At 30.8% G+C, this 27,717-nt stretch overlaps 4 protein-coding genes across 6 annotated transcripts; all 4 read left to right on the top strand.

The window, feature by feature from the left end:
• Positions 1-451: 451 nt before the first annotated feature.
• On the top strand, positions 452-5,053 carry LOC130821139 (uncharacterized). Of its 2 annotated transcripts, XM_057686791.1 has the most exons (5): positions 452-587; positions 720-775; positions 1,945-2,018; positions 2,337-2,458; positions 4,275-5,053. In XM_057686791.1, exons 3-5 carry the CDS (start codon positions 1,947-1,949, stop codon positions 4,849-4,851), a joined length of 771 nt encoding a protein of 256 aa, XP_057542774.1. In that variant the 5' UTR covers positions 452-587; positions 720-775; positions 1,945-1,946; the 3' UTR covers positions 4,852-5,053. The 2 variants fall into 2 exon arrangements, with proteins under 2 accessions (XP_057542774.1, XP_057542773.1); XM_057686790.1 differs by lacking the exon at positions 720-775 and having other exon boundaries at positions 464-587.
• Positions 5,054-7,505: 2,452 nt separating this feature from the next.
• LOC130821138 (uncharacterized) lies at positions 7,506-15,497 on the top strand. Of its 2 annotated transcripts, none has more exons than XM_057686787.1 (11): positions 7,506-7,660; positions 7,781-7,884; positions 7,996-8,066; positions 8,150-8,199; positions 11,254-11,327; positions 11,403-11,465; positions 11,791-11,881; positions 12,542-12,604; positions 13,089-13,168; positions 13,496-13,567; positions 14,092-15,497. In XM_057686787.1, the coding sequence occupies exons 2-11, from the start codon at positions 7,853-7,855 to the stop codon at positions 14,171-14,173; spliced, it is 678 nt and encodes a 225-aa protein (XP_057542770.1). In that variant the 5' UTR covers positions 7,506-7,660; positions 7,781-7,852; the 3' UTR covers positions 14,174-15,497. The 2 variants fall into 2 exon arrangements, with proteins under 2 accessions (XP_057542770.1, XP_057542771.1); XM_057686788.1 differs by having other exon boundaries at positions 11,794-11,881; positions 14,092-15,489.
• Positions 15,498-16,172: 675 nt separating this feature from the next.
• On the top strand, positions 16,173-17,748 carry LOC130821137 (heavy metal-associated isoprenylated plant protein 21-like). Its single transcript, XM_057686786.1, has 3 exons — positions 16,173-16,344; positions 16,425-16,500; positions 17,299-17,748. Exons 1-3 carry the CDS (start codon positions 16,270-16,272, stop codon positions 17,592-17,594), a joined length of 447 nt encoding a protein of 148 aa, XP_057542769.1. The 5' UTR covers positions 16,173-16,269; the 3' UTR covers positions 17,595-17,748.
• An 8,347-nt stretch (positions 17,749-26,095) lies between these two features.
• Positions 26,096-27,013, top strand: LOC130821737 (uncharacterized). The gene has a single exon (XM_057687522.1). It carries the CDS (start codon positions 26,096-26,098, stop codon positions 27,011-27,013), a length of 918 nt encoding a protein of 305 aa, XP_057543505.1.
• Positions 27,014-27,717: the final 704 nt, after the last annotated feature.

The raw sequence follows: 27,717 nt of genomic DNA, 5'->3' as shown, positions 1-27,717 counted from the left end.
ATTCATGCGCTTGGTCCAAGGATAGAAACTCATTGCATGTACGTTTCTTTTTTAGGTTTTATTTTCATTAACTTAAAATAGCACAATCTGCTCGTTTTTTGAGTTGAATTTGTCGTTTATTAAATTTTATTTGTGTATTTTGTTGAAATCATCCCATTTTAAACTATATCAAATGTAATTTTTAAGAGAGGAATAAAATGAAAATATAGATGGATAAAGTCAAATGTAGAGTTTAAGAGCAAAAAATAAAAAGATGAATACAAAAAGCAAAATTTACTATATTTAAATTTATATAACATTATGAGGTATTATGAGAATCGGTCTTATTTCAATAGGAGAAAGTATCGCTCTACCGATGTCCTGAGTTTGACTCGATCAACCTACCTTGTGATAAAATTATTATTATTATTATTATTATTATTATTATTATTAATTACTCCATTTTATTTTTTATAGATAAAAAGTGAGAAGGGAATAGAAAGGGTCGGAGTTGAGAAAATAGATAATAGAAGTAGAAAAGGAGAAAAGTAAGATCGAAGAAAAAGGAGAACTGGGACGGCGGTGTCTCTCGTGTTGTCGAGGTTCAGGTAAGAAGTCTGAAATCCAATTTTTAGCTATTCTATTTGATTGATTTCATTTGCTGAATTGTATCTATGACATTTTTTAGAATTTATTTTTTCTGATTAAATTGATGTTCATTCTTCATTGCAATATTTAAGATTCACTGAAGTTGTCTATCGAGAAACAAGGTTGAACAGTGCAGATTCACTTCAAGGTTACTGATTTTTAATTTACTTTTTTTGAAAAACTAAATTGAATCTGCGTATAATTTTGCAATTCTGCCGATTGTTATGTTATATTTGTTCTTCATTTTGATCATTCTATTATGTCGTGGCTGTTGGATTAACGACCAAAGTTGTTTGGTGAGGAATTATCTGAAAATGGACATTACTGCGAGTCTGTGAATGTTTTTTGATATTTTGCTGGAGTTTTACAAGCTTCCACATTCTTATTGGAAGAACAATGGATAAATTCTGTTGTTTGAGCTTGAGTTGGTTTATTTCGATTAGGAGTTAGGCAGCTCATTATCACAAAAATTCATACTCTCTTCTGTTGGGTTGATTTATCCCACATCTTTGGTGTGCACACTTTATAAGTCATTGGAGCTAAATGGTCTAAAGTGATGGTGAAGGAGAAATGGTGAATTAATCTTCTTATTATGAGGTAGATAATTAGCCTAGAGGAATGAAGCTGAAATATTTCTCGCCTTCACCCCAAAATAATGATGATAATTTCCCATTCGTCCATCTTCCGCATACCATTTTATGTTCTTTTCTTCATCTCTCATTTTAAATTCACCTCTACTTACCATCAATTTCATAGTTAGACTTTTATTTCCACCTTGAATATTTACGCCCAATACAAACATACCTTAGTGGGAGTCTCAAAGAAGGTACTAAGCGGAAGATAAGAGCAGTGGAAGAATATGTAGTTGACCACATGCCAGAATAAGAAATGAGGTAATATATTTAAGATGGTTATTAAGAAAATTGGGGCATTTATTTGCAACCAAGGAAGTGCTTTTCCTATCTGTTTGTTCTAAAATCTTATACAAGATTTGCCTTTTGGGAGGAAATAGAATCAATGTTGTCAACATTTTCCCTCCTAATTTTTTTGTTTCCCTTTCAATTATTTTTCCTGTTTGTTTGTTTCTTTCTCTTATATTTTCTTCATTTTTTTACCTTTTACCATATAATACCAAATTTCCAAACATTTTCGTGTTTCTTGAATTTATTATTGTTATTATCCCTCTCATTTTCTGGTGGTTTGTGACAGGATGAAAATTTAATACATTTTATAATGTCTTCATCTTATAGGTTCCCTTTCTAGTTTTTTGGTATTTATTACTATCTAAAGTGATTTTAAATTCTCTCTTATTTGCAGTTATGATGAAACCCAGGCTTTCTGTTAATTTGCAGCATGCTTCAGTGTTTAATCCACTGAATATCTGCCATAGTGTAAGTCCCACACTTAGGATGTTTATTTCTATTTTGTTTTCTTACCTTGTACTGTCATAGTATTGGTAAATGGTCATATTGCATGGAATGTGTGAATTGGGCCTTCTTTTTTCAATTGGGGGTGAGAGGAGGGGGGTCTTTTGCCAAGGGATGGGCATATCTTATGCATGTTAATACTTGGAATTTTCCTTGTGTAAAGTATAAACAGCTATTGCGGAGGCTTTGCTATTGCTGAGGCTTTATTTACTAAATGGAATATTTAAAGTGTTCTTTACTTTTCAAGTAGAAGTCATCTATTAATTAAAAGTTCCTATGCAGGGGAATGCTTTAAGTGTTGCGAAGCTTCATAATTTTCCGTCTACATGCATCAACACTTTGAGGATACATAGATGTTCGTCTTGGAAGCAGCTACGGAATTGTTTCAACCAAGCTGATATACAGTAAGCTTTTTTCCTAATCACGTATTCTGTGTGAATCAAATTCTTAAGTCCAAGCTTATCTTCTATTCTTGTGGTAAAATGCGTGTGTTTCTTCCAACCCCTTTGTGTGATCAGCTAGATACTTTTGAATCAGTAGTTGTGTTATTTGTCGAGGCTCAGGGAAGTCTAAAGGGATGTGCTCAACCTTAAATAACTTGGGTTTCTTTGTTCAATTGCAGCAAGAGCTATGTAAAATTTTTTAGAAAAAAGCTTGATCTCTGATGCTGCCAACTACATGTTCATCATCTGAATCATTTTCAGACATGCCATCATCTCCTAAATCATATTTGATAAACTAAAAATCTAATTTTGCAATTTATATTTCATTGAAAAGAGAAAGTTTTGTAGCTCGAGTCCTTGGGGCCTGAGTTTTCTTGAATAATTAATTGAGAGAAAAAACATTGAGCTAGTAATTTTTTTTTTCTGATTTCAAACATTGTTGCTTAGCATGGGCATATTTCCATAAAGAACTAGAAGCCTCTAACCTTCCACATTTTAGGGCTAGAATGTTATCACCATCATAATAACTGTGGTGGATGACTATTTAGTAATATTTGGCTTCTTCTGGACCGTAGATAAGTCTTGAGTGGTAGCTTAGGAGTAAATATTTATGGAGCAAAACTTTTAAGAGTTTCATCCTTCCACTCTTAAGGATTTAGATGATTGTGATGAACAGAAAAGAAGGCAGAGATTCAGTTTGATGTTTTCTTTCGTAGCTGACAAGAGTACACTTCTTATAGGAAGTCAAAAGAATGGCTCAAGTATAGTTCCCGAATCTAAGCGCATAAGTTTTAATTGAAATATAATATATGCAGTACGCTTGCGTGAGTGTTACAAATTTGGAATCCTTGGACGGTGATAGGATTTTCAGACTCTTGATCAAGAATAGTCTCATGTTTCATTATCAGGGAAAAAAAATACCTTTGTAGTTTGCACAATGTGGACTGACGTTGGTTGTATCATTCTCTAGTTATGTTTTACAGTTGTTATGGTAATAAGCTTTTAGTACTCCAAGATTTTGGGTAGTCCCATACTCTCGTATCAATGACATCCATGGTAATGCCTGTCCACCCCTAAATATACTCCTATCACTTTATATGTAAGAATTATTACCATCCAATCACATTTGGGAAGGTGGTATCGCGTGGCAGTGAGAATTAATGTGCAGAAAAACACATTCAACGGGACAAAGTGTCATTACCATATGTATTGGCATGCATCTCTTGCAAATTTACATACAAATTTACTGTCATTATCATTATTAGTATTGTTTATGAATTGAGGTGCTAAAATATTAGAGTTATTGTTCGTAACCATTTTTTAACATTCCATTACCCCAATGCGGGTTTGGGGGGTCTATGTACACCACCTCAAACTTGTAATTACAAAGGGTTTGTTTCTTATTGACCTTTTACACCACCTCAAACTTGTAATTACAAAGAGTTTGTTTCTTGTTGACCTTTGATAGCAAACATATTTTTGCTACACTTTCTGGACAAACAAAAAAATATAGTAAGAAAGATCTTTTCTGGGAAAGTCTGTTCAGGTTTAGGAGACATCAATTTCCCTTGTGGCTCTCTTTACACCAAAAAAAAAATAATCGATTGAATCCAAGCTTTCGTCGTATTATATTTTCTCTCTTTAATTTTGTTCATCAAATTTTCTGGAAAGCGGAAAGGCGGAGGCTATTGTCTGCATTCACTGATTGTTGAAATGCTCTTTGAAATTCTGATCACTAGAGGCAGTAGAAAAAAATGTAATGTTATTTTCCATCCAGTGCAGCATCTAGTAGAAGGCCTTTTCTCTCTTCATTGGGCCCATGTAAAGCAAAGAGTGACGATTCAGGAAGAGCCGTAAGTGGCGAAAGTATATTATTGAACGAGCAGAGTTTGGAGCGAGAGTTAGAAATAGCTATCGAGCAGGAAAACTACGCAGAAGCCGCAAGGATCAGAGACAGAATTCGAGTTCTTCACGATGATAGCGAGGCATCAGTACTTGCTGCAAATGCTCGGTTTTACAACGCCTTCAGGGATGGAGATTTAGCCTCTATGCAAGCTCTTTGGGCTAAAGGGGACTATGTGTGCTGTGTGCATCCCGGTGCAAGTGGTATATCTGGTTATGATCTCGTAATGAGGAGTTGGGAATACGTGTGGGTAGACTACGAGTTCCCCTTGGAGATTGAGCTTAGAGATGTTCAAGTACATGTTAGAGGAGATATTGGATACGTAACGTGTGTCGAATTGGTTAAAACTAAAGGTAGTAACTGGGGAAGACAATTTGCGACTAATGTTTTGGAAAGAGTTGATGGCGAGTGGCTCATTTCCGTCCATCACGCCTCTCCGGTTGACTCGTAATGCCAACGATGAACTAGTTGGCGACATATTATTTACTTTTACTCGGTAGTTGGTAACATCTTTTTTTTACTTCTAGATTGTTGATTATTTACCCTTTTGGAGTAAATTCCTACTGGTATTTGTGTATACTTTATAGCAGTTAAAACTTCAAAGATGATTTTGAAATACATCAAATTTTCTTCGGTACTGAAGGAAATTAGTGCTTGTGTCTTGCTACTTTTCTGTCGCCCATTCATGCGTGCCTGATTGTATCCATATGGAACAGGTTTGCTACGTAAATAATTGTAATTTACCAACTTGGTAAATCACAAGTAGGTGGTAAGTATTTAAAGGTCTATGACTTTAATGGTTTTATTTTCTTTTTTGTTTTGATTATTTTATTAGATCTTTCTTTTGTCTTTTATAGTGGTTTTCAAATCATCGTGATTATCTTAGATTTTTTAAATAAAGAACCTGTGATGATTAGCCTTTTTGCTTTTTTATGGCAATTAGCTTTTTGTTTCTTTGAAATATTTGCGCTACGTTTGATACTCGGTAAAAATTAGTTTTAATGAAAATGTGTTTTAGCATTAGTTTTTATGAAATGTTTTGTATCGTTGACATGATATTATAAGTTTCATCTCACATGACTAGTCGAAATTCATCTTTTTTATTTGACTTTGACTTTACCGGTAATGAAAAGCAATAGAAAGAGATTTTCAAAATACATGATAAAAATTACTTGTAGTTATTTTTGTGAGAAATTGACTATCAGTGAAATGGTTTCAAAACTAGGATTTTATATTTGATTTTATTTATAATTAACATTAGTTGGACTATTTAACCCATATATAAGGCACATCAGACCATATCTTTTTAATTTGTGAATTACATGACTAACACCTTTTGGATTTCGCATAGACTAGAGAAATCCTTAAGATAAAGGGGAGAAAAAAAACAAATCTTTTTGCATGTGGTGATAATCAAACCCCGGTGAAAGGGAAAACCATGGAATAGTACACAAATCCAAGATTCAAGCTTAGGAGCACAAATGACGCTTCCTCAACCAGGTATTGGGTCTAATGTACAATGTATTAGAATTTTCAAGAACCATTCATATACTACATTTTGTGATATTTGATTTGATGTACTTTCACTATCACTTGATCTCACTATAGACAAATACTCAATAGAAGAAGATCACTATATTGACAACACTTGTCAAGAGTCAAGACCAATTGTTTAACAATGGTGGGACACATAAATATAACTTAATTCCTGATATTTTAGGAGCCCTAGACAAAATAATAATTTTTAGTCTTTTTTAAATATTAGATTCACACGTTACAAAATGATTCACTAAAAATGAACAAAATATTGCGGTTATATAGCATTTTTTACAATATTTGACATATAATATAGTTTTATTAAACATAAATAGAAAAGAATGCTATTTTTTTTTCAAATCACTTATATTTTCGTGTTTTACAAAATATTTCATATATACTGAAGTTACACAAATCAAGAAAAGAATAAATTATGTTATTTAATTACTCTCGTGACAGCAAAATAAAAAGTTTACATTTTCATAATTTGTATTTAGTTTGGTTATATAACTCATGTATAAATGACGTATTCATATAAGAATTTGTGTTTAAAAACGAGAAATGTTTAACATTCAATCAACTCGTCTTGTATGTAACCGTCTCACCATGAGACATAACCATATAATTAACTCATTTTTCTAATTGATCACTTTAAATAGTAAATGGTCACTTTAATAGACTAAATTTACATGGATCAACCCAATAGAGATAATATCACTAAAAAATCGTCTCATTTAAAAATTTGTGTTATACTTAATAGTTTAGAACTTTTGACATTTGGGAGGGGATTGTTTTGTGGATGAAGAAGGGTGTGAAATGGTCGTCACTCGTCACTCGTCACTCATTAGTGATTAGGGAGGAAAAAAAGGGTGATTATATATTGTTGAATGTGGACATAGTAGGAGAGAATGAAGAAGGTAAACCATACTATAAGATCAGGGTGAGTAAAAAGAACTCGCTATACTTATTTGATGGGTTAAAAATTAAAATTCATAAAGTGTCTCATAACTATTATGATAAAAAAAATAAAATAAAAGGGGGGGCTTTTAAAGGAATTGTGTCCTAAGATAAAATTATTATAGTACGATCATCATTTTTAAATAATTTTTTTTATTACTTTTTAATCCTATTCTTATTAATATAAAATATTAATTACACTCTCAAGATAAAATTATTTTAATATCCATCAACATCACTATTTACCGATCTATTTTAAGGATAGTACTTTTTTAGTTTTGAAATTCTTGTTACATTATCATTATTGTTACTATTTATTAATAAAGTTTATTTTTATTTTATATAATGCGACTAATGTGTAAGAAAAAATATAATAAAATATAATTTTGTTTAAATCGTTTGATCGCATACTTTCGTATACTTACTTTTTATAATATTTAAATAGAATGTGCATAGATTATATGACTAATTAAAATAATACATATAATACAATTAATGTGTAAAAAAAAATATAATTAAATAGAATTTTATTTAAGTCGTTTGATCGAATACTTTATTCGAATATTTTTTTATGGTGATAAATAAATACTAATAATTCGAATATTCGAAAAAAGGCTTGTATAGTATTCTCTGCCGGATATTTTATCCACCAGATCTCTAGAGAGAGAAACTATAGAAAAGAAAAGAAAAGAAGAGAAGAACGAAAAACGAGGGTTGACGAACGCGCCTGAGTTCTTTGGCATAATCTCGTATGTTTTTAAAAACAGGTATGGTTATTTTCCGTCCTCTTATTTCGATTTGTTTTGCTTTTTTTGAGTTAGAAGTTGAATTTCTTGTTTACTTGTTCATTTAATTGTGATTTATTAATGTTGATTGTTTTTCTTCAGAAATTGCTAAGGATTTCTGTAGAACTTTTAGACTACCGCCGCCGCCGCCGTTTCATAATTGTCATTTAAATCATGAAGTTTTTAGAATACACTGGTTTGAATCGGTAAATTTTTCTTCAAATTCTGGTGAATGCGATAATTAGATTTACGCTGATAAATTTCTTAGATTTATTGTATAGGAATTTATTTTTAGGGTTTAATGGTTTCTTTTACAGAATAAACGATTTCTTGAGTCATCTCAACCTTAGTGAGCGTACTATAAAGGGATGTTTGGAGGCATACTCTTGTAAGTATTTGTCATTTTGCCTACTCACTCCTGGATCTATCTGTTTTGCCCGATCTTAGTGCATTCTATTTCTTGTGGAATAGGTAAGCACACAGGGGTAGACAAAAGGCTTTCTCTCAGTTTGGAGCATGAGGTAAATGAACATTTCTGTTGTTTTATGCTGTATGTTTAGCTTACTGTTGATGTTACCCTTCACATCTAGGTTTTTGGATTGTGAATACATTAATTGTGGTTAATGTTTGTAATATTGGCTATTGTGATTTGTGAATACATTAACATTCCCAAACTCAGCCGAGGTGATAGCTATTGAATGACTTTTGGGATAATAGAATGCTATTATTGAAGATTGATCAAGGCCATGTGAAGCATTCACTTGGCTTGATGTCTTTTGTACTAAAATGACATTTCATGTATTCCGTCTTACCTTGCTTGGTTTCAATCTTGTAACTCTTAAGTTTTATTTATACTTTCAATTTTTGCATTTACCTCTCTCCAGCTTATTCACTATAATAATGATGTCGTAAGAAAACAACATGCAACACTGACCTATCTTCTTGAAAAGGTTGAATCATCTCTTAAAAACCATCACAAAAAGGGATTTAAGGTTGATTTTTGGTGAAGGCCGATTGTGATTTGGAAATCCAATTTTCCCCTTTACATTTCCCAAACATTTGTCTTCACTTTTTAATACATATCTTGTACTATATTGATGTGAAAACTTAAGAGTATGCAAATATTTTCATTATTATGTAATAATAGACATTAAAACTATGAAGAAGAATAAATTAATTAATCTAATTAACCCTAATTAGGGATGTGCATCAAGAACTTGTATTACGAACGACCTCATTAACTTGAACTCTTTGCCCTCTGGGAATAATCACAAAGCCTAAACACCACAAAATCTCAACTCTCAAATTTTAATTTTGGATTATAAAGGATTTAATTGGTGATAATTATTTACAACTTAATAAACTTTAATCATTAAATTTAATTTGATAAGATGTTAACTATTGATTTATGAACATTAGGGTTCGATTGCAACTCTTGTTTGGAAACTATTTACTACACATGATCAAATGATCAAAGCATGATTCTAACTTTAGTTATAAAAGTTTTGAAATGTGTGAGATGCTCTTAGGCGTGAAGGTTCCCAAGTCTAGGCTTTAGGCTCTAGGACAAAGCTCTAGCTTTTGGGTGTGAGGCGCTTTTAAACTGGGGAAAAATATTGATAAAGAACAAAAAAGATAAAGGAGAAAATTAAAGAAGAATCAAAGAAAAAATTATTATTAATGGATGCACCAAATGGGCTTTCAAGTCTAAGACTAAAAGGTGCTATAAGGCACTCTGTGCCTACCCTTAGACTCTATAAGGCTCCAAGGCACTTACCTTGAGGAATTACTTCGCCTAGCCCTATCAAGGTGCCTTAACAATCGCCCTCCAAAGGCGCTAGCTAGACATGACACTTGAAAGAGAAATTATGTAAATCTTACGAGTGATCAAAGAGAATAAATTAGAAGAGTGATACTTGAAAGTGAGTCGAATTGATGATGAAAGTACTTTCGAAATTAATGCAAACGCTTGAAATCAATGGAAAATTCTAGATGTTAAATTCTTTAAAACATTGAAAATTTGAACAATTCAAAAATGAAAATGAAAAACTAAAATAAAAATAACTGTGATTTCAAATGGATGTAAGTGTGCTAATGGAATAAATAAGTAGAGGATTGTCCCAGTGTGCATTATATCATGTAATTACTTGTGTTGATATGAGTTGAGATAGTATAAGATGTGATCAAGAAGTAGCATGCCACTACGATGATACTTCACAACATCTCTTAACAGGGGATTGAATCACTATGGAAATAGTGAGGAGTCGATCAATTGGAAAGACATTATGAATTTCATACAAAGTAAGACTTAATAGATGATCAATGTTTTCAACTTATTTAGACGCAATAGCAAGAGTTGTTACGACTTAAAGACAAACTCTTAAAGTGAGACCAATGAAATAACGCAAGGTTTGGCATCTTTGTCGAGTTTAAACTTCCAAAAATCAATAGCTTTGTTATGACCTAATGCCTTATGATTGAAACTTTTTAATGGCATAGACAACGATCACTTGTGCTATCTACTAGTAGCATAATAGGGCAAAGAGAGTTGTTTTAGTGTACTATATGGCTTGCAACTTTCCATTAAACAACTCTTGTGGCATCACACCCATTGTGCTAAAACAAGGCCGTATCATCGTACCCGTCCGTATTGTAAAGGTATTTGTGTTTACTAGCAAACAAAATATAGACTACATTGATTGCTAAAGCATCAATATTAACCACGAATTCACGATATCCGTTTCGTAACTATTACTTCGATCGTGATCGAAATCATATTTTTGCATAGCGATCATACAATTGTAAGGGTGGTTGGTATTTTTTGCTTCAATTTAGAAACAAGTTGCTAACAATCCTCTATAAACATCAATGATACATTTTGGGCTAAGAGTTTAGTATTATACCAACTTATTTTAGAAAAATCGAAAATTGTGAAAACTTCTAGTTCTCGCCTTCACATTGGTGGGTTTATGGGGTGGTAATTTTTTTGTTAACTCTACTTTGCTTGATCAACCCCAACTTATAGATTATAAATAAAATATTAACTTCAATTAATGAATTGTGCCCAAAAAGCAAATAGGATAAAATTTGTTGTGAGGGAGGGAGTATACTCTAATTTCTTACTGTTGATTGTTTGTTAGTTTTTTTTGTGTATCAACAATGCTTTACTACTGCAATGCCATAAAGCGGCTTCCAAGTCTCACCTAACTCGGGTTTGGGGGTAGGATTTCTGCAATCTTACCTTTAGTAGTAACAAAATTCTCTTATTCCGATTAACCTTTGGTAGTAAATATCATACACAACTTTATATAAAGATGTGTGATTTGCTCAACTATTTTATTATCGTCCATTATGATCCAAAACTAAAGAACTATAAATCTTTCTTCCAATTTTGGATTATTGCTCTTTTTTATCTAGCCATTTCTTGATTTACCGAGATATTTTTTTGTCCAGATCCAAAGGTGTAGTAGTTACTTTATGTTATCGTCACAATTATTGTGCTTTTTGTTTGTAAGATGTATTATAGTTGTAAATCCAGCATTATAGCTCTAAATTTATATATTTATTTATTGCAGATTCTTGATTATCTTGGCCGTTCATCTGATACAGATTCCTCATCACCTGCTGATAATCTGATTAGTAGAACCAGGTACTTAGTTTCTCTATTTGTGGAACAAATGGAAGTCTTTTTTTTGTTCTTACTGATCCGTTACTTTTTCTTCAGCCGGAAGACGCTGATTTACCTTGTCCTTACTTTGTACCATATGTACCCAGATTATGACTTCAGGTAATTGGATTAGTTGATATTTTTAATGTAATTAAGGTTTTTGAAAAGAGGATTATGGGTAATGTCATCGTCAGCTTAATGGCGGCATGGCAACCCGTATGTAATCCTTTAATAATTGGCTTTGGGAGTGTTGTCAAGAGGTTTGACAGACGGTTCTAAAACTGTCGCTCTTCAAGGAGCTGAGAGTTCAAGTCTCTCCATTTCCCACAATAAATTTTTGGTCACAGTATATTGAGTGATGTTCCTGCTAATTTTGAAATTCATTGTACAATTATCGCTGTACGGTTTTGTATATTGTGATATTGCCATTTTCTTTTCTTCTTAGCAGTGCTGTGAAGGCGCATCAGTTCTTATTAGATGAAAGCTGGGACAGTTTTGAGCAAATATTTGATTCTTACATGAGAGAAGCATCAAAGGTATTGACCTTTTCCTAGCTTTTGTGATAAAACGCTGGGCCATTGTCACAAATTTTAATCTAGTAAATGTATCCTACTATCCTAGCCTTGTTATATATGTTTCAAGATTGTTAATTTCTTGTTTTTCGTTTTTAAATTATTTGAGCCATGGTGTGTTTGCATTTGCTAGTTTGGGTAGGTATTAAGTGGCCGATGGTTATTGAGTGAAATAGTTTTCCGTCACTCAACAAAGAAAAAAAAGAAAGCAGAAAATCCGCTTGAGGCTGCACAAAGTTTGGTTAAAAGCGTAAAACAAACTGTAATTTAGTTACTTGGATGGTCTAAATTTCCGGTTCGGTTTTTTCATGTGAAATAAGATTTACCGGTTTGGGGTTTCATACAACTTTTACTCGGTACTTTTGCAATTTTGAAAAGTTCAGTTGGACCTGGATCATGATTCACTCATGAAATAGTTGGAATTCGTTCGAAAAAATAATAAATGTGCGTTATTTACTTGTTAAAATTAAACTCTAAAGTCATGAGTAGTTTACTTGGTACCTTTTTGCTTTAAGATGGCTTCACTAACTTTCTCATTATAATGAAAGAATTAGTGTAAAAATCAATTGAAAGAAAGGCTTTTTTGATATTATGGTGGTTTACTTTGTATATTTTTGTTTTTAGGTATGGGTAGAGGCTAATGGTGGTAGCTCCCTTCTTGAAGACTTGTACAAGGCATTGGATGAAGTATGTATGACGCAATTTTATAGATCCTTTTTCAGAAATATTACGTAGGTAGTGATAACTCTCGCTGTGCTGTGTCGTGCTTTGTGTTCTGCATTGCGAATGCCAAGTATGATCACTTAACCTTGTGCTGTGACTGATAGTTTTGAACACTGAGCCAGGCATGGCACTATCCCACGGCCTGTCCGTATCGTTTCATGTCTTTCCTTGGGCTTTTACGCACCATTCCACCCTTTCAAAATATTATTATAATTTTTTAGCATAAATTTAGTGTACGGGAAAGGTTATATGTTATCAAACAAAGTTATGTTAGTTTCTATTTCATAATTACATTAAATATATACAGTAATTACTTCTTATCAATGTCGTGCTTGGGATGTCTTGTTGGTATGTAGGCCATGTTGGGCCAAGTTAATCCCTTGGTGCATTTTTTTACCGAATTTAGATAAGTCTAAGTAAATATTGTATGTATCTTTACCCAATGCAGGTGGTGAAACTCTCTGAATGTGAAATTTACAGCTACAATCCTGACACTGATGCAGATCCCTTTTTACAAAGAGGAGCCATGTAAGTAAGATTGTTGCACTTGCATAGTAGTTTAGTTACCCCTATTCATTAAACAAAATTGTCTTATTGTCTTGCATTTTATTCTTAATGTATCTAAGAAAAAACATAGTCAAATATGATTTTGTTTAATTTGTTCTATTGCATATTTTCATAATATTAACTTACAATTTTTTATTATGCGCAACTAAAGATTTAAGAGGTCAAAATATTTCATTGGATAGCTTGAAACGAGAAGTGTATTAATTATTAAAAACCAGAGGAAGTAAAAGTATGTACTTGTTGTCAAGCATTTATTATGACACGTTGCTTGTGGTTTCTTCTCTGCAGATGGTCTTTCAATTTCTTCTTCTACAACAGAAAACTAAAGCGTGTTGTGAGCTTACGGTTCTGCTGTTTGAGGTATAATATCATTTTTCAGACTTTGAACCTGAAAGCATTATGGGCAATTCTGTTTTATTTCCTGGTCTTGAACATAACTCTGATAAGTTAATGGAAAACGTTATTGAAACAAGAAAACTTTTACTCGTAGTTTATTTCTCATTTTTTGTTGGTCTCACTTAGTTTGATACATTTACTTCCATAGAAATGGTTCCTACTACTTTCTTGTCCACACATTTCTTCTGTCTAGTATTATCATCCACACAATTCAAATTTTGTTTTATTTTTTCAACAACTAAAGTACTCTATAATATTTATGGTTTTGTGAGAATCAAGTCTTGTTTAAGTTGGAGCATGTACCACTTTTCCCGGGCAAGGTCCTGGGTTCGATTCTCGTTGCTTCCTTCCCATAGCCTATACTTAAAAAAAGAAACCTATGTCAAACCCTTCGATCACAAACTCATGAAGACAAAGAAGTATTTCGCAAGAAGCTGTATTTCCTTTAATGTTCCGAGTTCTAACCATGCATATCACGTTTCTTTCAGTAACTTGGTGGCTGATGAATTTTTGACTGAAGAGTTAACTTTTGAGGAGGATGAGGAGATATTCGACAACATGGACATGTAAGTCGTCTGAGGCAGTTTGCTCTGCCTTTATTGCTGCTTGTAAAAATGCTATCGTTTGTAGTATCGTTTTCCTTGTTTCCGAGTAGTGACACAGCTGTGAATTCTGTTAAGTTAGGTGATGTGAAGTTCGTAGAGATTGTAATTGCTTCCCGACTTGGGATGCTATGATGTAAATATTCATCAGGTTGCACCTGACCTTAAGTGCGTAGGAATTGAGTGATATAATCATAAATATCAGACACTTGTGTACTGTTATCATTTGTGAATTTCTTGTCTTCATGAATCCCATTTGTCGCAATCTCGGTTGTTCCAGTGCGCAATAAATTTAGGGCCGTTCAATAAAATGGTTCGATATGATTTGATTATTTTTTGGATTTTGAACTTGATCTGTAAAAGAACTTGGATCAAATCAATGGATGTTCAAACTGATGCTTCTATAGAAAAGAAGCAGAACTCGAAATTAGTAGATGTAAATGCTGGAAGATAGAATGAAGCTAAAGCTTTAATTTCGAGTAGAGGTGTGTAAGTGTAACAAGGCAGAACCTATCACAAGCCTGGGCTTGGATCTACGAAATGAAAATTCACGGATCAGGTTGGACTTTTAATCGGTCAGCTTAACAAGTTGATTTAAAGAGCGTGTATATGTAATATTCCCGCTGTCTTATTTTTGAGGCTGAATCCTTGATCGACATATCTTGATAAATCCTTGGATTTGTTGGATTTTGTTAGGTTTTTATTATGTTTTTTATTTCGAAATAGGAGTAAAGATTTATAGTTCTTTGGTTTCGAATTATAATGTATTAAATTATAATGATTCATTAAATCTTGAGATGTTCTTATTTATAGAAAGCTGCACTTGAACATAATATATGCTATCAAAGTTCAGTTGAAAATAATCTTCTCATTACTTTTGGTTCAAAGTATAGGGGAATATTTCATAAAATAATCAAAGATGGACGCTTAAACACACATCTGAGTCAAGTATGGGAAGATGAGTTTGAGTAACACAATAAAGTCGGGAAGACGAGTTTGAGTAACACACATTTGAGTCAATGTATGGGAAGATGAGTTTGAGTAACACAATAAAGTCGGGAAGACGAGTTCGAGTAACATACATCTGAGTCATGTATGGGAAGATGAGTTTGAGTAACACAATAAAGTCGGGAAGACGAGTTCGAGTAACACACATCTGAGTCATGTATGGGAAGATGAGTTTGAGTAACACAATAAAGTCGGGAAGACGAGTTCGAGTAACACAATAAAGAACTAAAAGCTAAAAATCATTTCGAAAAAACTGCAGTTTCGATCCAGTGCTACAAAGTTGGAAGCGCTTCTTTTTCTGAATTTCAATCAAGGTAATATCTACGGAGGTGCAAAATTGATTTTGTTACTTGTAGATTGGTAATTAATGTATTCTCCTCCACTGAATCCAAGCATAGTGCAAAATTATGATCACGATTATAAAATGATGATGCAGTAATAAGAGTGATGCAAACACTATCCCTACCCTAATCTAGAGGCTCTCTCTACCCTACCTTATCTTATAGGCTCTACAGCCCGTTAGCCCCTACCCTCTTAGATATCTAAAAATACATTATTAATGTATTCTTTACGATTTTTAATAATGTATTTTTAGATATCTTAAGACAAAAATTACTTTAAAAACTATGTAAAAAGTAAATGGAAAGACCAAAAAAGAACAGAGGGAATAGATAACCTCTTTTGTTGGCATTTTGACCCTTTTTTATTAGTATTACAGGGTAGATTGAAGGAAAGAAAGAGCGAGTAAATGAATATGAATCCAAAACCTTATTTAGTGATCTAGAGAAAGTGAAACTTATTGTGATCAAAACAAAATCTGATCTCACATCAAAAACCTTTGTTAATCTTCAAAAAAACCAAATCTGCTAAACTCACATCAAAAAAAGTCAAACATAACACAACTATAAGGTTTCTTATCCCCTTTAAATAAACACAATGACTTCTAGCTAGGCTTCCTATTCTAAGTTTCTAACTCAACCAGTTTGCTCTCTTTTACTATCATACATCCTCTCACTTATTTCCCTTAAATTTAGTGATTGAAAGAAAGATGTACAAATGGGCATCCTGGACCATGTCTTAGACTTTTGGGATGTTACCCTCCCAAAACACAAGAAACGTAAGCCATTTCAGGTCAGTCTCATACTTTCTTCATCTTTTTCTTCTCATATTATCTAATTAATTCTACGGTAACTCTTTATGACCATAAACAGACTGTTAAAATCAAAGTGAAAATGGACTGTGATGGATGTGAAAGGAGAGTTACAAACTCTGTTGCTCATATCAAAGGTAATACCTTCACTATATAACATATTTTACACCTCTAATCATCATAACATAGGACTTCGATCAACAGCTTATATAGAATATAACAGACTTCAACCATTAACTTATAAAAGTAATTTAACATATCATGGCTATTCAACCATCATCTTATATAATTTATCATGCGTCTTAAACGACTATCAGCTTTTGTATATGATCAAATACGAAGATTACTTTTAATAAAAATAATAAGAAAGGATTTTTTTTCCAATAACCGTATAAAAAAATTACTATGTTATAATAAAAATCGAAATATTCTCAAAAATATCTTTTTTTTTTTAACACAGTGATCCTAAGAATTTAAGATTTTCTTAATCCATACTGATGTTATATATTTTTACATTATTGAAATGAAATAATATATAATGCTTTTTATTCTTCTAATTTTAAGTTCATTTTAATGAATCTCACCTCTCTATATATATATGTATAACATATCATAGTACTGAAGGTTATAATTCTAAAGTAGTTGTTGTTATAATTAATTTAATAATATATATATATATATATATATATATATATATATATAAAAGGTTATTGAATAATTCATAACTTGTGTTAAGATATAAAAAAATTTAGAATTTATTTGCTAACTTTAAATAATTTATACAAATTTTAATTATTTTTCAATTACTTAAAAAAAAAATTCGACTTTAAAAGCCAACGACTATAAAATTACTCCTTACCGTATGTTATACCAATATCGTATACTCGTAAGTCCTAATCTATTAATAAGTTGGTGTTTGGTGATCCAAAAAATAGGGGTGAACTCCGTGGAGGTAAACAGGAAACAGAGTAAAGTAACGGTAAGAGGACATGTAGAACCGAAAAGGGTGTTAAACAAAATAAAAAGTACAGGAAAAAGAGCTGAATTTTGGGCATATACCCCATATAATTTGGTCACATACCCTTATGCACCTCAAGCTTACGATAAAAAAGCTCCTTCCGGATATGTCAGAAATGTACCCCAAGCATTTGCAACACCTGATGCTCCTGACCAGATATATACTTCAATGTTTAGTGATGAAAACCCTAATGCTCCTTGTTCCATCATGTAATTGGGTCCACCAATTACAAATTGATATGTAAGATATTGTGCGCTTTTACTGAGCTTGTATGTATTTGTTCATACCTTATAGTAATTTGAATTTCCATCACTTTTATATTTGTCAATAATTTTTTATTTTTTCGATGTGGGACTTGGAATGTACACTTAACGTTATTATTTCTTTGTTTTGATTTGACTTTAATATGATTAGATTTTTGTAACATATATACTTCAATTATAATATTATACTTAGAGTGTCATATATTAAAATTTTGTACTAATAGGTAGATCTAGGTTGTAAAAAGTGAATTAAATGGCGTTTTGATGTGTAAAGAATGAAATAGTGTATTGTTTGTTTGCTTATTATATTAATTATTACTGTTTCATTATATTTGCTATTGATAGTGATATTTTTTCATTGAACATGTCACTATTAGTAGCAAGTATTTCAGAATGGAGGAAGTATTATACTTAATAATTTTTAGATGTTTTAAATATATTCCCATCTTTAAAAGTATTATTGAAGTGCTATTACATTTGTTTAGGGTCGGCCCTGATAAAAGCTAACCATTATTAAACATGTTTGACCTTTTTGGCAGTGCGCAATTTCCAATATAATTATCATAAGTTTGTAGAATTTAGTACGTTAACACATAATCATATTATTCAAAGTGAAACTTGTAGAAGTAACCGTAATGAAATACATATCCATAAAACCTAAATATAGAGGTGGTATGTAATTAGGATGTCCACATGCTTTACTTCTTCCTCAAGAAAAAGGTTTATGAACAAAATATTGATGAGTAAAAAGGTAAAATTTAACAATCATGGACCAATAATTTCAAGGATATTATAAATTAAGATTATCATAATAAATAAAATTTTATAATTTTTTAGTCTCTAAAATATATCAATGTGACCTTTAAAATATCAGGGCCTTAAGCGATTGCTCATGTAGCTCGTGGTGTATAGTCTTGGCTTTGTTGATCATACACCCATCCTCCAAGTTCACATATTGATACCATTTCAACGTCTAAGTAACCATCATGAGTCTCAATTAAGTCGTGTTTGGTATGAGCAATTTAAATTTAAATAAAGAATTTATTTAATTTATTTTATTATTTTGTGTTTTTATGATATTGGTTAATAACTCAATCTTTTTCATGACAAAAATACAAACTTTTAAATTATAACGACTTATTTGTTAGTAGAAATCAATATAATTCTCTTTCTTTGATACTTATTTTCATTCTCTTACACATGTTTATATACTAATAATATAATAATAGTTGGTGATCCAATGATTGATATCAGAGAGAAAAAACATTCTAAAATCTTTTTTTTTTAGTAGCTTCATATTAAATCACTTATAACAACTAACTAGTTTTTATATGAAGTAATAGCTTCTTAATTAAACTTCCCTAATAACTTGAAGTTTTTTAAGAAAAACTAATCAACAGCTATAACAGCTAATTATATAGTAATGTAATACACACGTGTAAGTTTTATAAACATGTTGTGTACATATGTTAACCATATAAGCTTTTGACTTATAGACTTTATGTAGTGATAAGATAACGTCGTATGCTTCAGCAAAATTTCATACGGTATTCAGGTGAAAAAAAATATGAGATCGATATTTTTAGATCATCAATATGTATTTATACTACTAGTAGTCTTTTTAACTTGAATCCGCCTCTACAGATAGCGAAAATCTAATTGTAGCCATGTTGACATGTCTCAAGTTATTTAGAAGTTTTCCATCTCCAATATTCTCATATGTATCTATTAAAATATATTTCGCTCTCAGTGACTGAGTTTTATATTCACCATTGTTTTAACCTCTAATTTGAAATCGTTTATATTTAACCATTTGGAATTTGTCATCATCAACTTAATATCCTACTCGAAAACAAAGTCAGATAACCGCGGCTTAGAATTTGTATGCAAGTAAATTCCAAATATGCCTTCAAAATTGTAGATTATGAATCCCAACAAGGCAACAACCTTGCGTTCATCTTTATCATGTTAGGTTTCATATTCTCATTCCATTATATATTCATGCATTTTCTTTTTAATTCTTTTTTTATTTGTTCTCTCCAAAAAGACACAACAATAGCCTCCTATTTGTATGGCATTTTTGACATATAGAAGGTAGAATTTTCGAGAAAGAAAATAGATAATATTCCATTGTTTTATGACCTCAAATCATTACATTTTTATTAGAAGTATTAGATTTTTGTAAAGCCATCGACCCATCTAGAGCAATCTCATACATAATATCATATGGATACGTACTAATTTTGAAGTAAAATACTATTCAACATGTCTTGTACGAGATCGTTTCACCTATAGGGTCCATACAAGCAGCTTATTTTATATTTTTTTAAAAAAGTTAATTTAGTAAATGAAAAATTACTTTTTTCAATTTTATGTTAAAAACTAAATATAAAGTATTAAAGCCAGTTCATATTCAGCCATGTCACGATGAGATAGTATTAATAAAGAATTTTTCATAACCCATTTGAAATGTATTGTGTTTAGTATATTCTATTGGGTCATTGTATAGTTAGCCCATCTTCCTAAATTAATATACTTGTATATATATACTCATTTAGAAAGATGAGCTAACTACAAAATTAAAAAGTTATGAAAAAAATCATTTGTTTTAAAAAAAATACAATAATGACGCCATTCTGAAAAAAATAATTTGTTTTAAAAAAATTATAATACTCACACAAAGGGGCGGAGCAAAGTAATTCAAAGTCATGTTTATTTTTCATAAATTTTTAAACTTGAGGCCCTTTATTATTAAAAAGAGAGTTTTTCTTAAACCAAATAAAAATTCAACACATTTATTTTTTTATGTACGATAACTGTATAGATACTCCACACAATTTCTAACTACATTAATTTTAAGTTTATGTAATATGAATATGGTTTTTTATATGAGGCCCTTTAAATTTAGGGCCTTGTGAAGTTGAACACCCTGTATACCCCCTTAACGACCCCTGCTTACACATAAAATAGAGGGAAAAGGGTCACTTTTAATTAGTGATAGTCAAATGTAGTTCGTGATTGTCATGCAATTAGCAATTTTATCATGAATAACAAGTAAAGTGATCATAACTAAAGATAACAATGAATCGAATTCGACTCAAATTATCCACAATTTTTAATTTTGAAGACAATAATTTACAAAATAAAAGATAGAGCTCTAAAAACTAGTAATCCAAATTTGAGGTTGTACTAATATATATATATATATATATATATATATATATATATATATATATATATAATAAAATAAAATAAAATAAAATTTTGATTTATTATTGACATTACTACTTTGAGGAGCATACATCCAAGAATAGTGACCACAAAAATGTGCCCACTTTATTTAAAGGAAAAAAAAAAACAAAATTGGGTCCACAATACACATTTGCTAGTGGATGCGGAGAAATGCTGCTCCTCGCTACTGTAAAAGATCTGCCCAATCCATTGGTCTTTCTCCACGTGTCATTCATTTTATGGATCAGACCGTCTATTGTTTAATGACCACTAACTTTTTGGCTTTGTGTTCCGCCGGCCACACACTATGCTATTTTTAATGTACTTCTCTGTCTTTACGACAATTTAAAAGAAAAAAGTTATTGAGTTTTAGTTTTTAAATTTACTATTCATTTTGATATATTTGTCAATATGTTATTTTAATTTTAAATATTTTTAATTGTATTTAAGGTAAAAATTATAAAAAGTTGATATTAATAAAATTTATAATTAGACGAATCAAATAAGATTATATTTAATTATGTTTTAAATTTTAAATTAAAAACAAAACACATATTAAGAATAATTGATGAATACTATTGATAACTAAATAAGACATTTAAAGGAACAATACGGAGTATTAGAAAAACTACATATGTATAGGTTGATAATAGAAGATGGGATGAGATCAATTTTTAAATATATAAGCAAATTATGTAGAATGAGTGAAATAACTTAAAATTAAAGTTAATGTAAATTTTGTGGAACGGTTACTAATTATTATTAATCTAAATATTGCTTTTTATAAATAAGTTATATTGATTGAATACTATATCTGAATATATGTTTATGATGAAAAACATTTATTATGATGAATATCTTATTTTGAATATTAAAGTAAATAGATATTTGATGTTGATTTTTCATTGAGAATAATACATTTAATATATATTTCTATTTCTATATAGAAGGATTTCTTCTCTACCATTTATTTTTGGAGGAAAGAATTTAATGTCGGAGTAATATGTGTACTTAATGCTAATGCATTTTTCGTGTTTTATATACTTACCGTCATATTAATATAAAATTTCACTTATTTTTACATAATTTTTTTAAAAACTATAAATATACACTATAAATAAATATTTAATCAAAAAATAAAATATATTTGTGAAATTAATCAAAATAAAATGAAGCATATATTATAAATTAATCATTTTAAAATTATAAAAAGTAATTAATACTTTAAAAGTAATTAAACCCGCCGTTTTCAATCATTTTCAAGAGACGTTTATGGGTATATTTGCTCTTCACTTAAAAGTCGGTGTTCTTGTTTTCTAGCTTTTACTCGTTCTATTATTATTATTATTATTATTATTATTATTATTATTATTATTATTATTATTGTTATTGTTATTGTTATTATTATTGTTTCCTTTTAATTGTTATTTTTACTTTGTTTTATTTATATTTGTATTGAATTTATCTTTTTTATGTTTAAGGGTCACGCTTGGCCGATACGATGCAAACCTGCGAAGTCAGTTTCAGCCTCACTCGGCCCTAACCGTTGCAGAAACTGCTCTTATTCTTTCTCGAGTCGAAGGACTCTTTGGTCGCGCTCTCTTTTATGGGTATGAGTTGCCGCCGTTCTTTCCTCTCTAGACCCTGACCATAGTTTTCTATAGGCAGGATACATTGGATATGATGATGATGATTAATACTTTAAAACTGTGATTGATTATTTTAAAACTTTAAATAATCATTTAAGATAATAAATATTTATTGAATCAGCTCAATATATATATATATATATATATATATATATATATATATATATATATATATGGTTTTACATGGCAAAGAATTAAGAATAATTATTTTTGTTGGTCAAGGGTTGTCCGCTACCGAATATAATAAGTGAAATGTAGTTCATTTAAAGTCAAAAAAGGGTATCAACTTTATCTGACGTGTAGCAACATAAGATTATGACAACCATTTGTTTAATGTTTATCCTCCACCTCAACACAACTCTACATGCCCGTGGACGGTTTAACTCCGACCTCCTTTCCATGCTAATCAAAATATTCGGATTTGTTTTTTTAACGCCATTTATCAATTAATTTAATTTGTAATTAATTATAAGTTTTTAAGTTATAATATATTTTCTCTGTTTTTAAATCTTCTTCCTATTTTTTTATTTTTTTTTTTCATATTTCAATGCAAACATATAAAATCAAATAATGTTAATGGTAAGTTTTTAAAAATTCAAAAAAATTTGATTTATAGAATGTATAATCCCACATGAATATGTTTTTTCTTATAGACTAATGAAAAATCGTAGTCAAAGTTTAACACTAAAATTTGTAAATTTATTTAAGAAGATATAAAGACGGAAGGGTAGTTATGTAAATTATTTTATAGTCTATTTTAATATAAATTTTATTAATACTAACTTTTAATAACTTTTGTTTCTCTCATTTAGCATTGATTTTCATTTTTTATATAATGTTCATTTCATTTTACATTATTTTTTTACAACGGCACACCACTTTCTTTGAATCTCATTCAAACATAATAAAACTCCATTAATTTCATCCACATTATTTATTCGTTCTCTTTATTTATTAGGGAAATTATTAATGGTACCCATAAGTTTTTTCACTTTATCAAAGGTACCCCTAAGTTTTTTCGATTATCAATGGTACCCTCGTGTTATTGAGCATCTTACAACCGTAACCTTTTCTAATTTTTTCCGTCTAAAATCATCCAAAACAGTTAACTTTTATTTTCCTTCATGTTTTAAATTGAAAAATAAAGGAAAAAAGAAAAAAGTTAACAGTTTTTGACGAGTTTGGACAGAGAAAATATTCGATTTTTCCTTGAAAAACACTAATTTTTTCTTTGCTACTATCCTAGAAGGACATAAAAGTACTTAAAATTGAAATATTACATCAACAAATGTATGAATACATCATCATCATCATCATATCCAATATCCCGCTCGAGAGCAGGATCTGGGTGAGGGAAGGTGATGGACAATCCATACCTGTACTCCCTTCACAAGGAGAACTACAAGAAAACGGTCGATTTTACCCACAAACAGAAGAATCCTTGCATAAGAGGATATGAGTGACAACGGTGTCTCAAGAGAACACCTGCTTGCAAAAAAGACTAGGTCTACATAAAATAACATAAATATAAAATAAAGATAAAAGATGAAAGATAGATAAAATAAAACCATGATGAGACAATAAAGAAACAAAAATATAGGGATAAGAAGTAACTAGACACTAGGTCATGAAGGTAGCTATGAACTGATAATAGTCTAAGATATGGATTTGACATCTCCAACGATTCCTATTCCTAGTCAGATCCGCAAAAAGACTCAATACACTCAAGTCGTTCTTTATTTGCTCAATCCATGTTTTCTTAGGTCTTTTTCGATTTCTTTAACCCTCCACTATGATGCTTTCTATCTATTTAACGGGAGAATCGAGAGTCTTTCTTTATCTTAACCTATTTTCACGCACTTTTTCAGATAGTGGAGCAACGCCTAACTTCTTTCCTTCTCATCTTGCATTCTTGCTTATGCTTCCCCTATTCCACCTTTATTTTTTGATTTGTATTATTCAATTTGTTTCATTTTTACTTTGCTTTATTTAAATAAATTTGCCTCAATTTAATTTTTGTATAACTTCATTACTATCACGAGCTCTCTGAAATCATCTCCAATATTATTTCTATGTACCCAATTAATTTAATTTAGTATACCCAATTTTTTATTCTACGTAGCCAAAAATAAATTGTGGAATAATGCATTATGTTATGAGTTAGGTAAGGTGGTACTGCAAAATTTAGGGGAAAAATTGATCTTATCAACATCTCCACTTAGATGGGTGGTTACAAAATGATTGTCGGATATTAAATAGGAATCATTTGTGTAGTATTGACACCAAATACGTCATAACCTCTTATAACAAACATAATATCTCATTAACAATTAATGCTCAAGCCTCTATCAATTGAAATAAAATAAATATATTTATTTAAGAGAATAGTTAAATGAAAATAAATTTAAGATATAACATAAAAAGTATTTGCTTTAAATGAAATAACATTCGATTTACCAAAATAAATATAGTTGAAGAAGATAAATTGTGTCATATATGATATACAAAGTAGACATGAGTCACGAGTTTGTAATTAACGGTGATTTACTCAAATTTAAAAAACATAGAAAACTTAATGAATATTAAATTTAAAAAGTAGTGGATTACGAGTAATTTTTAATTGTATACGAATCTATTTCTTTTTTACTTGTTATAAACCTTTAATTCTCATTTTTGGAGCATAAAACAATGGGTTACAAGTTATATGATTTTCATTGACATGAATTGTATGTTAGATTATAGGATCTTAATCATCAACTTTAGTTTTTGATTAAGTTGATTTCTTAATATGGTATAAGAAGTTAGTATAGCAAAAGTTCAATTGATGGTTAATTTACCAAGCGAATAATAATGAAGTGAGAACTAATGATCGATGAAAATTACTAGCATTTTATCTATTTCGAGTTGCACCTTCGATTCATGAGATCAAATAAGTCATATCGAGTTAAAATTTGATTCTCTAATTATTGTTATTTGAGAAAGTCATATATAATTAAAAAAATAAATTCACATCAAATTTTTATTAGATAAAATCATGAGTATAAATTAGTTAAAATTTTCCTAACTATGGTTTTGGCTAATATTGTTTTTCTGCAGGTAGTTTTGCTCTTGAGGCAACATTGTCAATCACATTTTTTTCTATGCAGGGTTCTCACCTCTTGAGGGTAAAATTAACCGCTTCCTCTGGTGCTCCCTCTCAAGTGGGTACAAGAGTGGATTATTTGTCATCTTCCTTCATCCAAACTTTGTTTTTGAGTCGGATATCAAATTGAAGATGATAATGAAATTAGTTAAAAGTTTTAGGTGATAACTTGCAAGTCTTATCTCCTAACCACCAAAAGTCAAAAAATCACGATTAACCAATCAAGTAAGAAGACTACTTCTCCAAACTCGATTATATAAACCTATCTTCTCTTCTACTCAATTCTCTTTTTCTTTCTAATTTCTTTCTTTCTTCCTTACATTCATTTACCATTTTCTCTCTCCTCTCTCTACCCAATATTCTACACAATTCTCAATTCTTCTTTCCATCCCAATTGTTGTAAGATCGCCACCAATTTCATTTTCCAAAATGGAAATCCCTGTAATTAATCGAATGACAGATTCTTTACACAATCCATCATTCATTTCTCGAATATCATCTACTTTAGAGCTTGGAAAGCTCTCTAATGCTCATAGATTATGGAAATGGGGTGCTCTGTTCTTAGCTTTAGTTTATGCTTTTAGTAGCATTATTAATAAATTTAAGTTGTTAATGCTTTATTTCCATAATAAATCGAAATCATTGTTAGCTGCATCAGAACCTCTTTTAGCTCAATTTGACGATGCGTTTCTTACCGATGATGATGAAAACGACGACGTTTACTCCATCTCTGCAACTTCCTCCGATGAAGATGAGGACGACAAAGATGAAGATATAATTGAAGAGTTTTCTAGATTCGATGATGATGATTTCAATGTCAAGGGTAGTTTCCGTAGCTTTAGTGAAAACCCTAGAAAAAAAGGTAAATTCAAACTCCTTCGGCGGCGAAGAAGCTTCGTTGAAAATTTCTCGTTGTCGGATTTTTCTAATGGAAACGGCGTTGTAAAACTCTGGGATGGATTGGATTTAGGATTGGTAGAAGTTCATGATGCATTTTCCTTTTTAGATTTAGATAATTATGAAAATGGAAAAGTTATTGAGGGTATTCCGGCGGCTTCATCTTCGCCGGCAGTTTTCATTACCGGCGACGGAAAAACGGGGATTAATATTTGGGATTTGCGAACCAATGGAAAGTCACCGGCGTTTCAATCGGATTGGCGGTCGGACCGGAGAGTTACTTTAATTGGAGTTGACGGCGGGCGAACTGGAAAAGTTTACGCCATGGATGACGTTAGTATGGGATTGATGGTTGGTGATGTGAGGAAATTTAAATCGCCATTGAAAGAAGAATACGCGGAAGATTTATGGTGGGACGCTGACGAGTCAACCCACGAGTTTGCCGAGTGAGACTATAGAAAATTTGGTTCATGTTGATGGTAATTAAGAATATGAAATTGGAAATTCTTTGGAATTAGTAATATAATTTCCAAAATGATGTACTAATTGTAAAACATTGAATTTATTAAATAAATAAATGTGGTAAACTGGTCAAGGGGAAAGGGGTGAGTTGAAAATGATGAACTCTCTATTGTTCCCTTGATTTGTAAATACTTTATTATTAAAGACTATTTTTTTATATGAATAATATCATTTTAATTAGATTCTTATATTTAATATTTTATGTGTTTTTAGTTTGTATTATATAACTTAAAAATTATTATATATTTGAGTTATATGGTGTAAACTAAAAAAATTCAGTTAAAATGTATTACTATTTATGAAGTTATTGACAAAATTATGGTGTTGTGATTGATATGTAGGTTTATTAAAGTTTTAACTTAATCAAATTTAGAGTCTTAATTGAGTTATAGAAAATGGGAAAAAGGATTTATGTCTTCATTGAGTTGGACAAAGATTAGTCTTAGTGGAAAGAGTTCAAAGAAATGTGTTTTCATAGAACTTCGTGTGGTTACGAAGAAAGTGCTAAGGACTTTAAAAAGTTGGTTCATGAAGCATGGCTTGATCTAGCCCTCGAGCTCAGTAGTGACGAAGCCAAACTTAAAATTGTCGCCCCCTTCCTCGCACATGGTCCAATTGAGCTAAAGGGCTCG

The sequence above is a fragment of the Amaranthus tricolor genome, chromosome 8 (assembly GCF_026212465.1).
Source record: "Amaranthus tricolor cultivar Red isolate AtriRed21 chromosome 8, ASM2621246v1, whole genome shotgun sequence".
NCBI lineage: Eukaryota > Viridiplantae > Streptophyta > Magnoliopsida > Caryophyllales > Amaranthaceae > Amaranthus > Amaranthus tricolor.
Note: the sequence above shows the minus strand (reverse complement) of the source record. Positions and strands in the feature narration are given on the sequence as shown.

Coding starts and splice junctions, on each gene's coding strand:
- LOC130821139 (XM_057686791.1), top strand. CDS start 1,947: ATGATGAAACCCAGGCTTTCTGTTAATTTGCAGCATGCTTCAGTGTTT. Junction 2,019..2,336: donor CACTGAATATCTGCCATAGT/GTAAGTCCCACA, acceptor GTTCCTATGCAG/GGGAATGCTTTAAGTGTTGC. Junction 2,459..4,274: donor TTCAACCAAGCTGATATACA/GTAAGCTTTTTT, acceptor TTTTCCATCCAG/TGCAGCATCTAGTAGAAGGC.
- LOC130821138 (XM_057686787.1), top strand. CDS start 7,853: ATGAAGTTTTTAGAATACACTGGTTTGAATCG. Junction 11,328..11,402: donor AATCTGATTAGTAGAACCAG/GTACTTAGTTTC, acceptor CTTTTTCTTCAG/CCGGAAGACGCTGATTTACC. Junction 13,169..13,495: donor TTTTTACAAAGAGGAGCCAT/GTAAGTAAGATT, acceptor TCTTCTCTGCAG/ATGGTCTTTCAATTTCTTCT.
- LOC130821137 (XM_057686786.1), top strand. CDS start 16,270: ATGGGCATCCTGGACCATGTCTTAGACTTTTGGGATGTTACCCTCCCA. Junction 16,345..16,424: donor AGAAACGTAAGCCATTTCAG/GTCAGTCTCATA, acceptor GACCATAAACAG/ACTGTTAAAATCAAAGTGAA. Junction 16,501..17,298: donor CTCTGTTGCTCATATCAAAG/GTAATACCTTCA, acceptor TCCAAAAAATAG/GGGTGAACTCCGTGGAGGTA.
- LOC130821737 (XM_057687522.1), top strand. CDS start 26,096: ATGGAAATCCCTGTAATTAATCGAATGACAGATTCTTTACACAATCCA.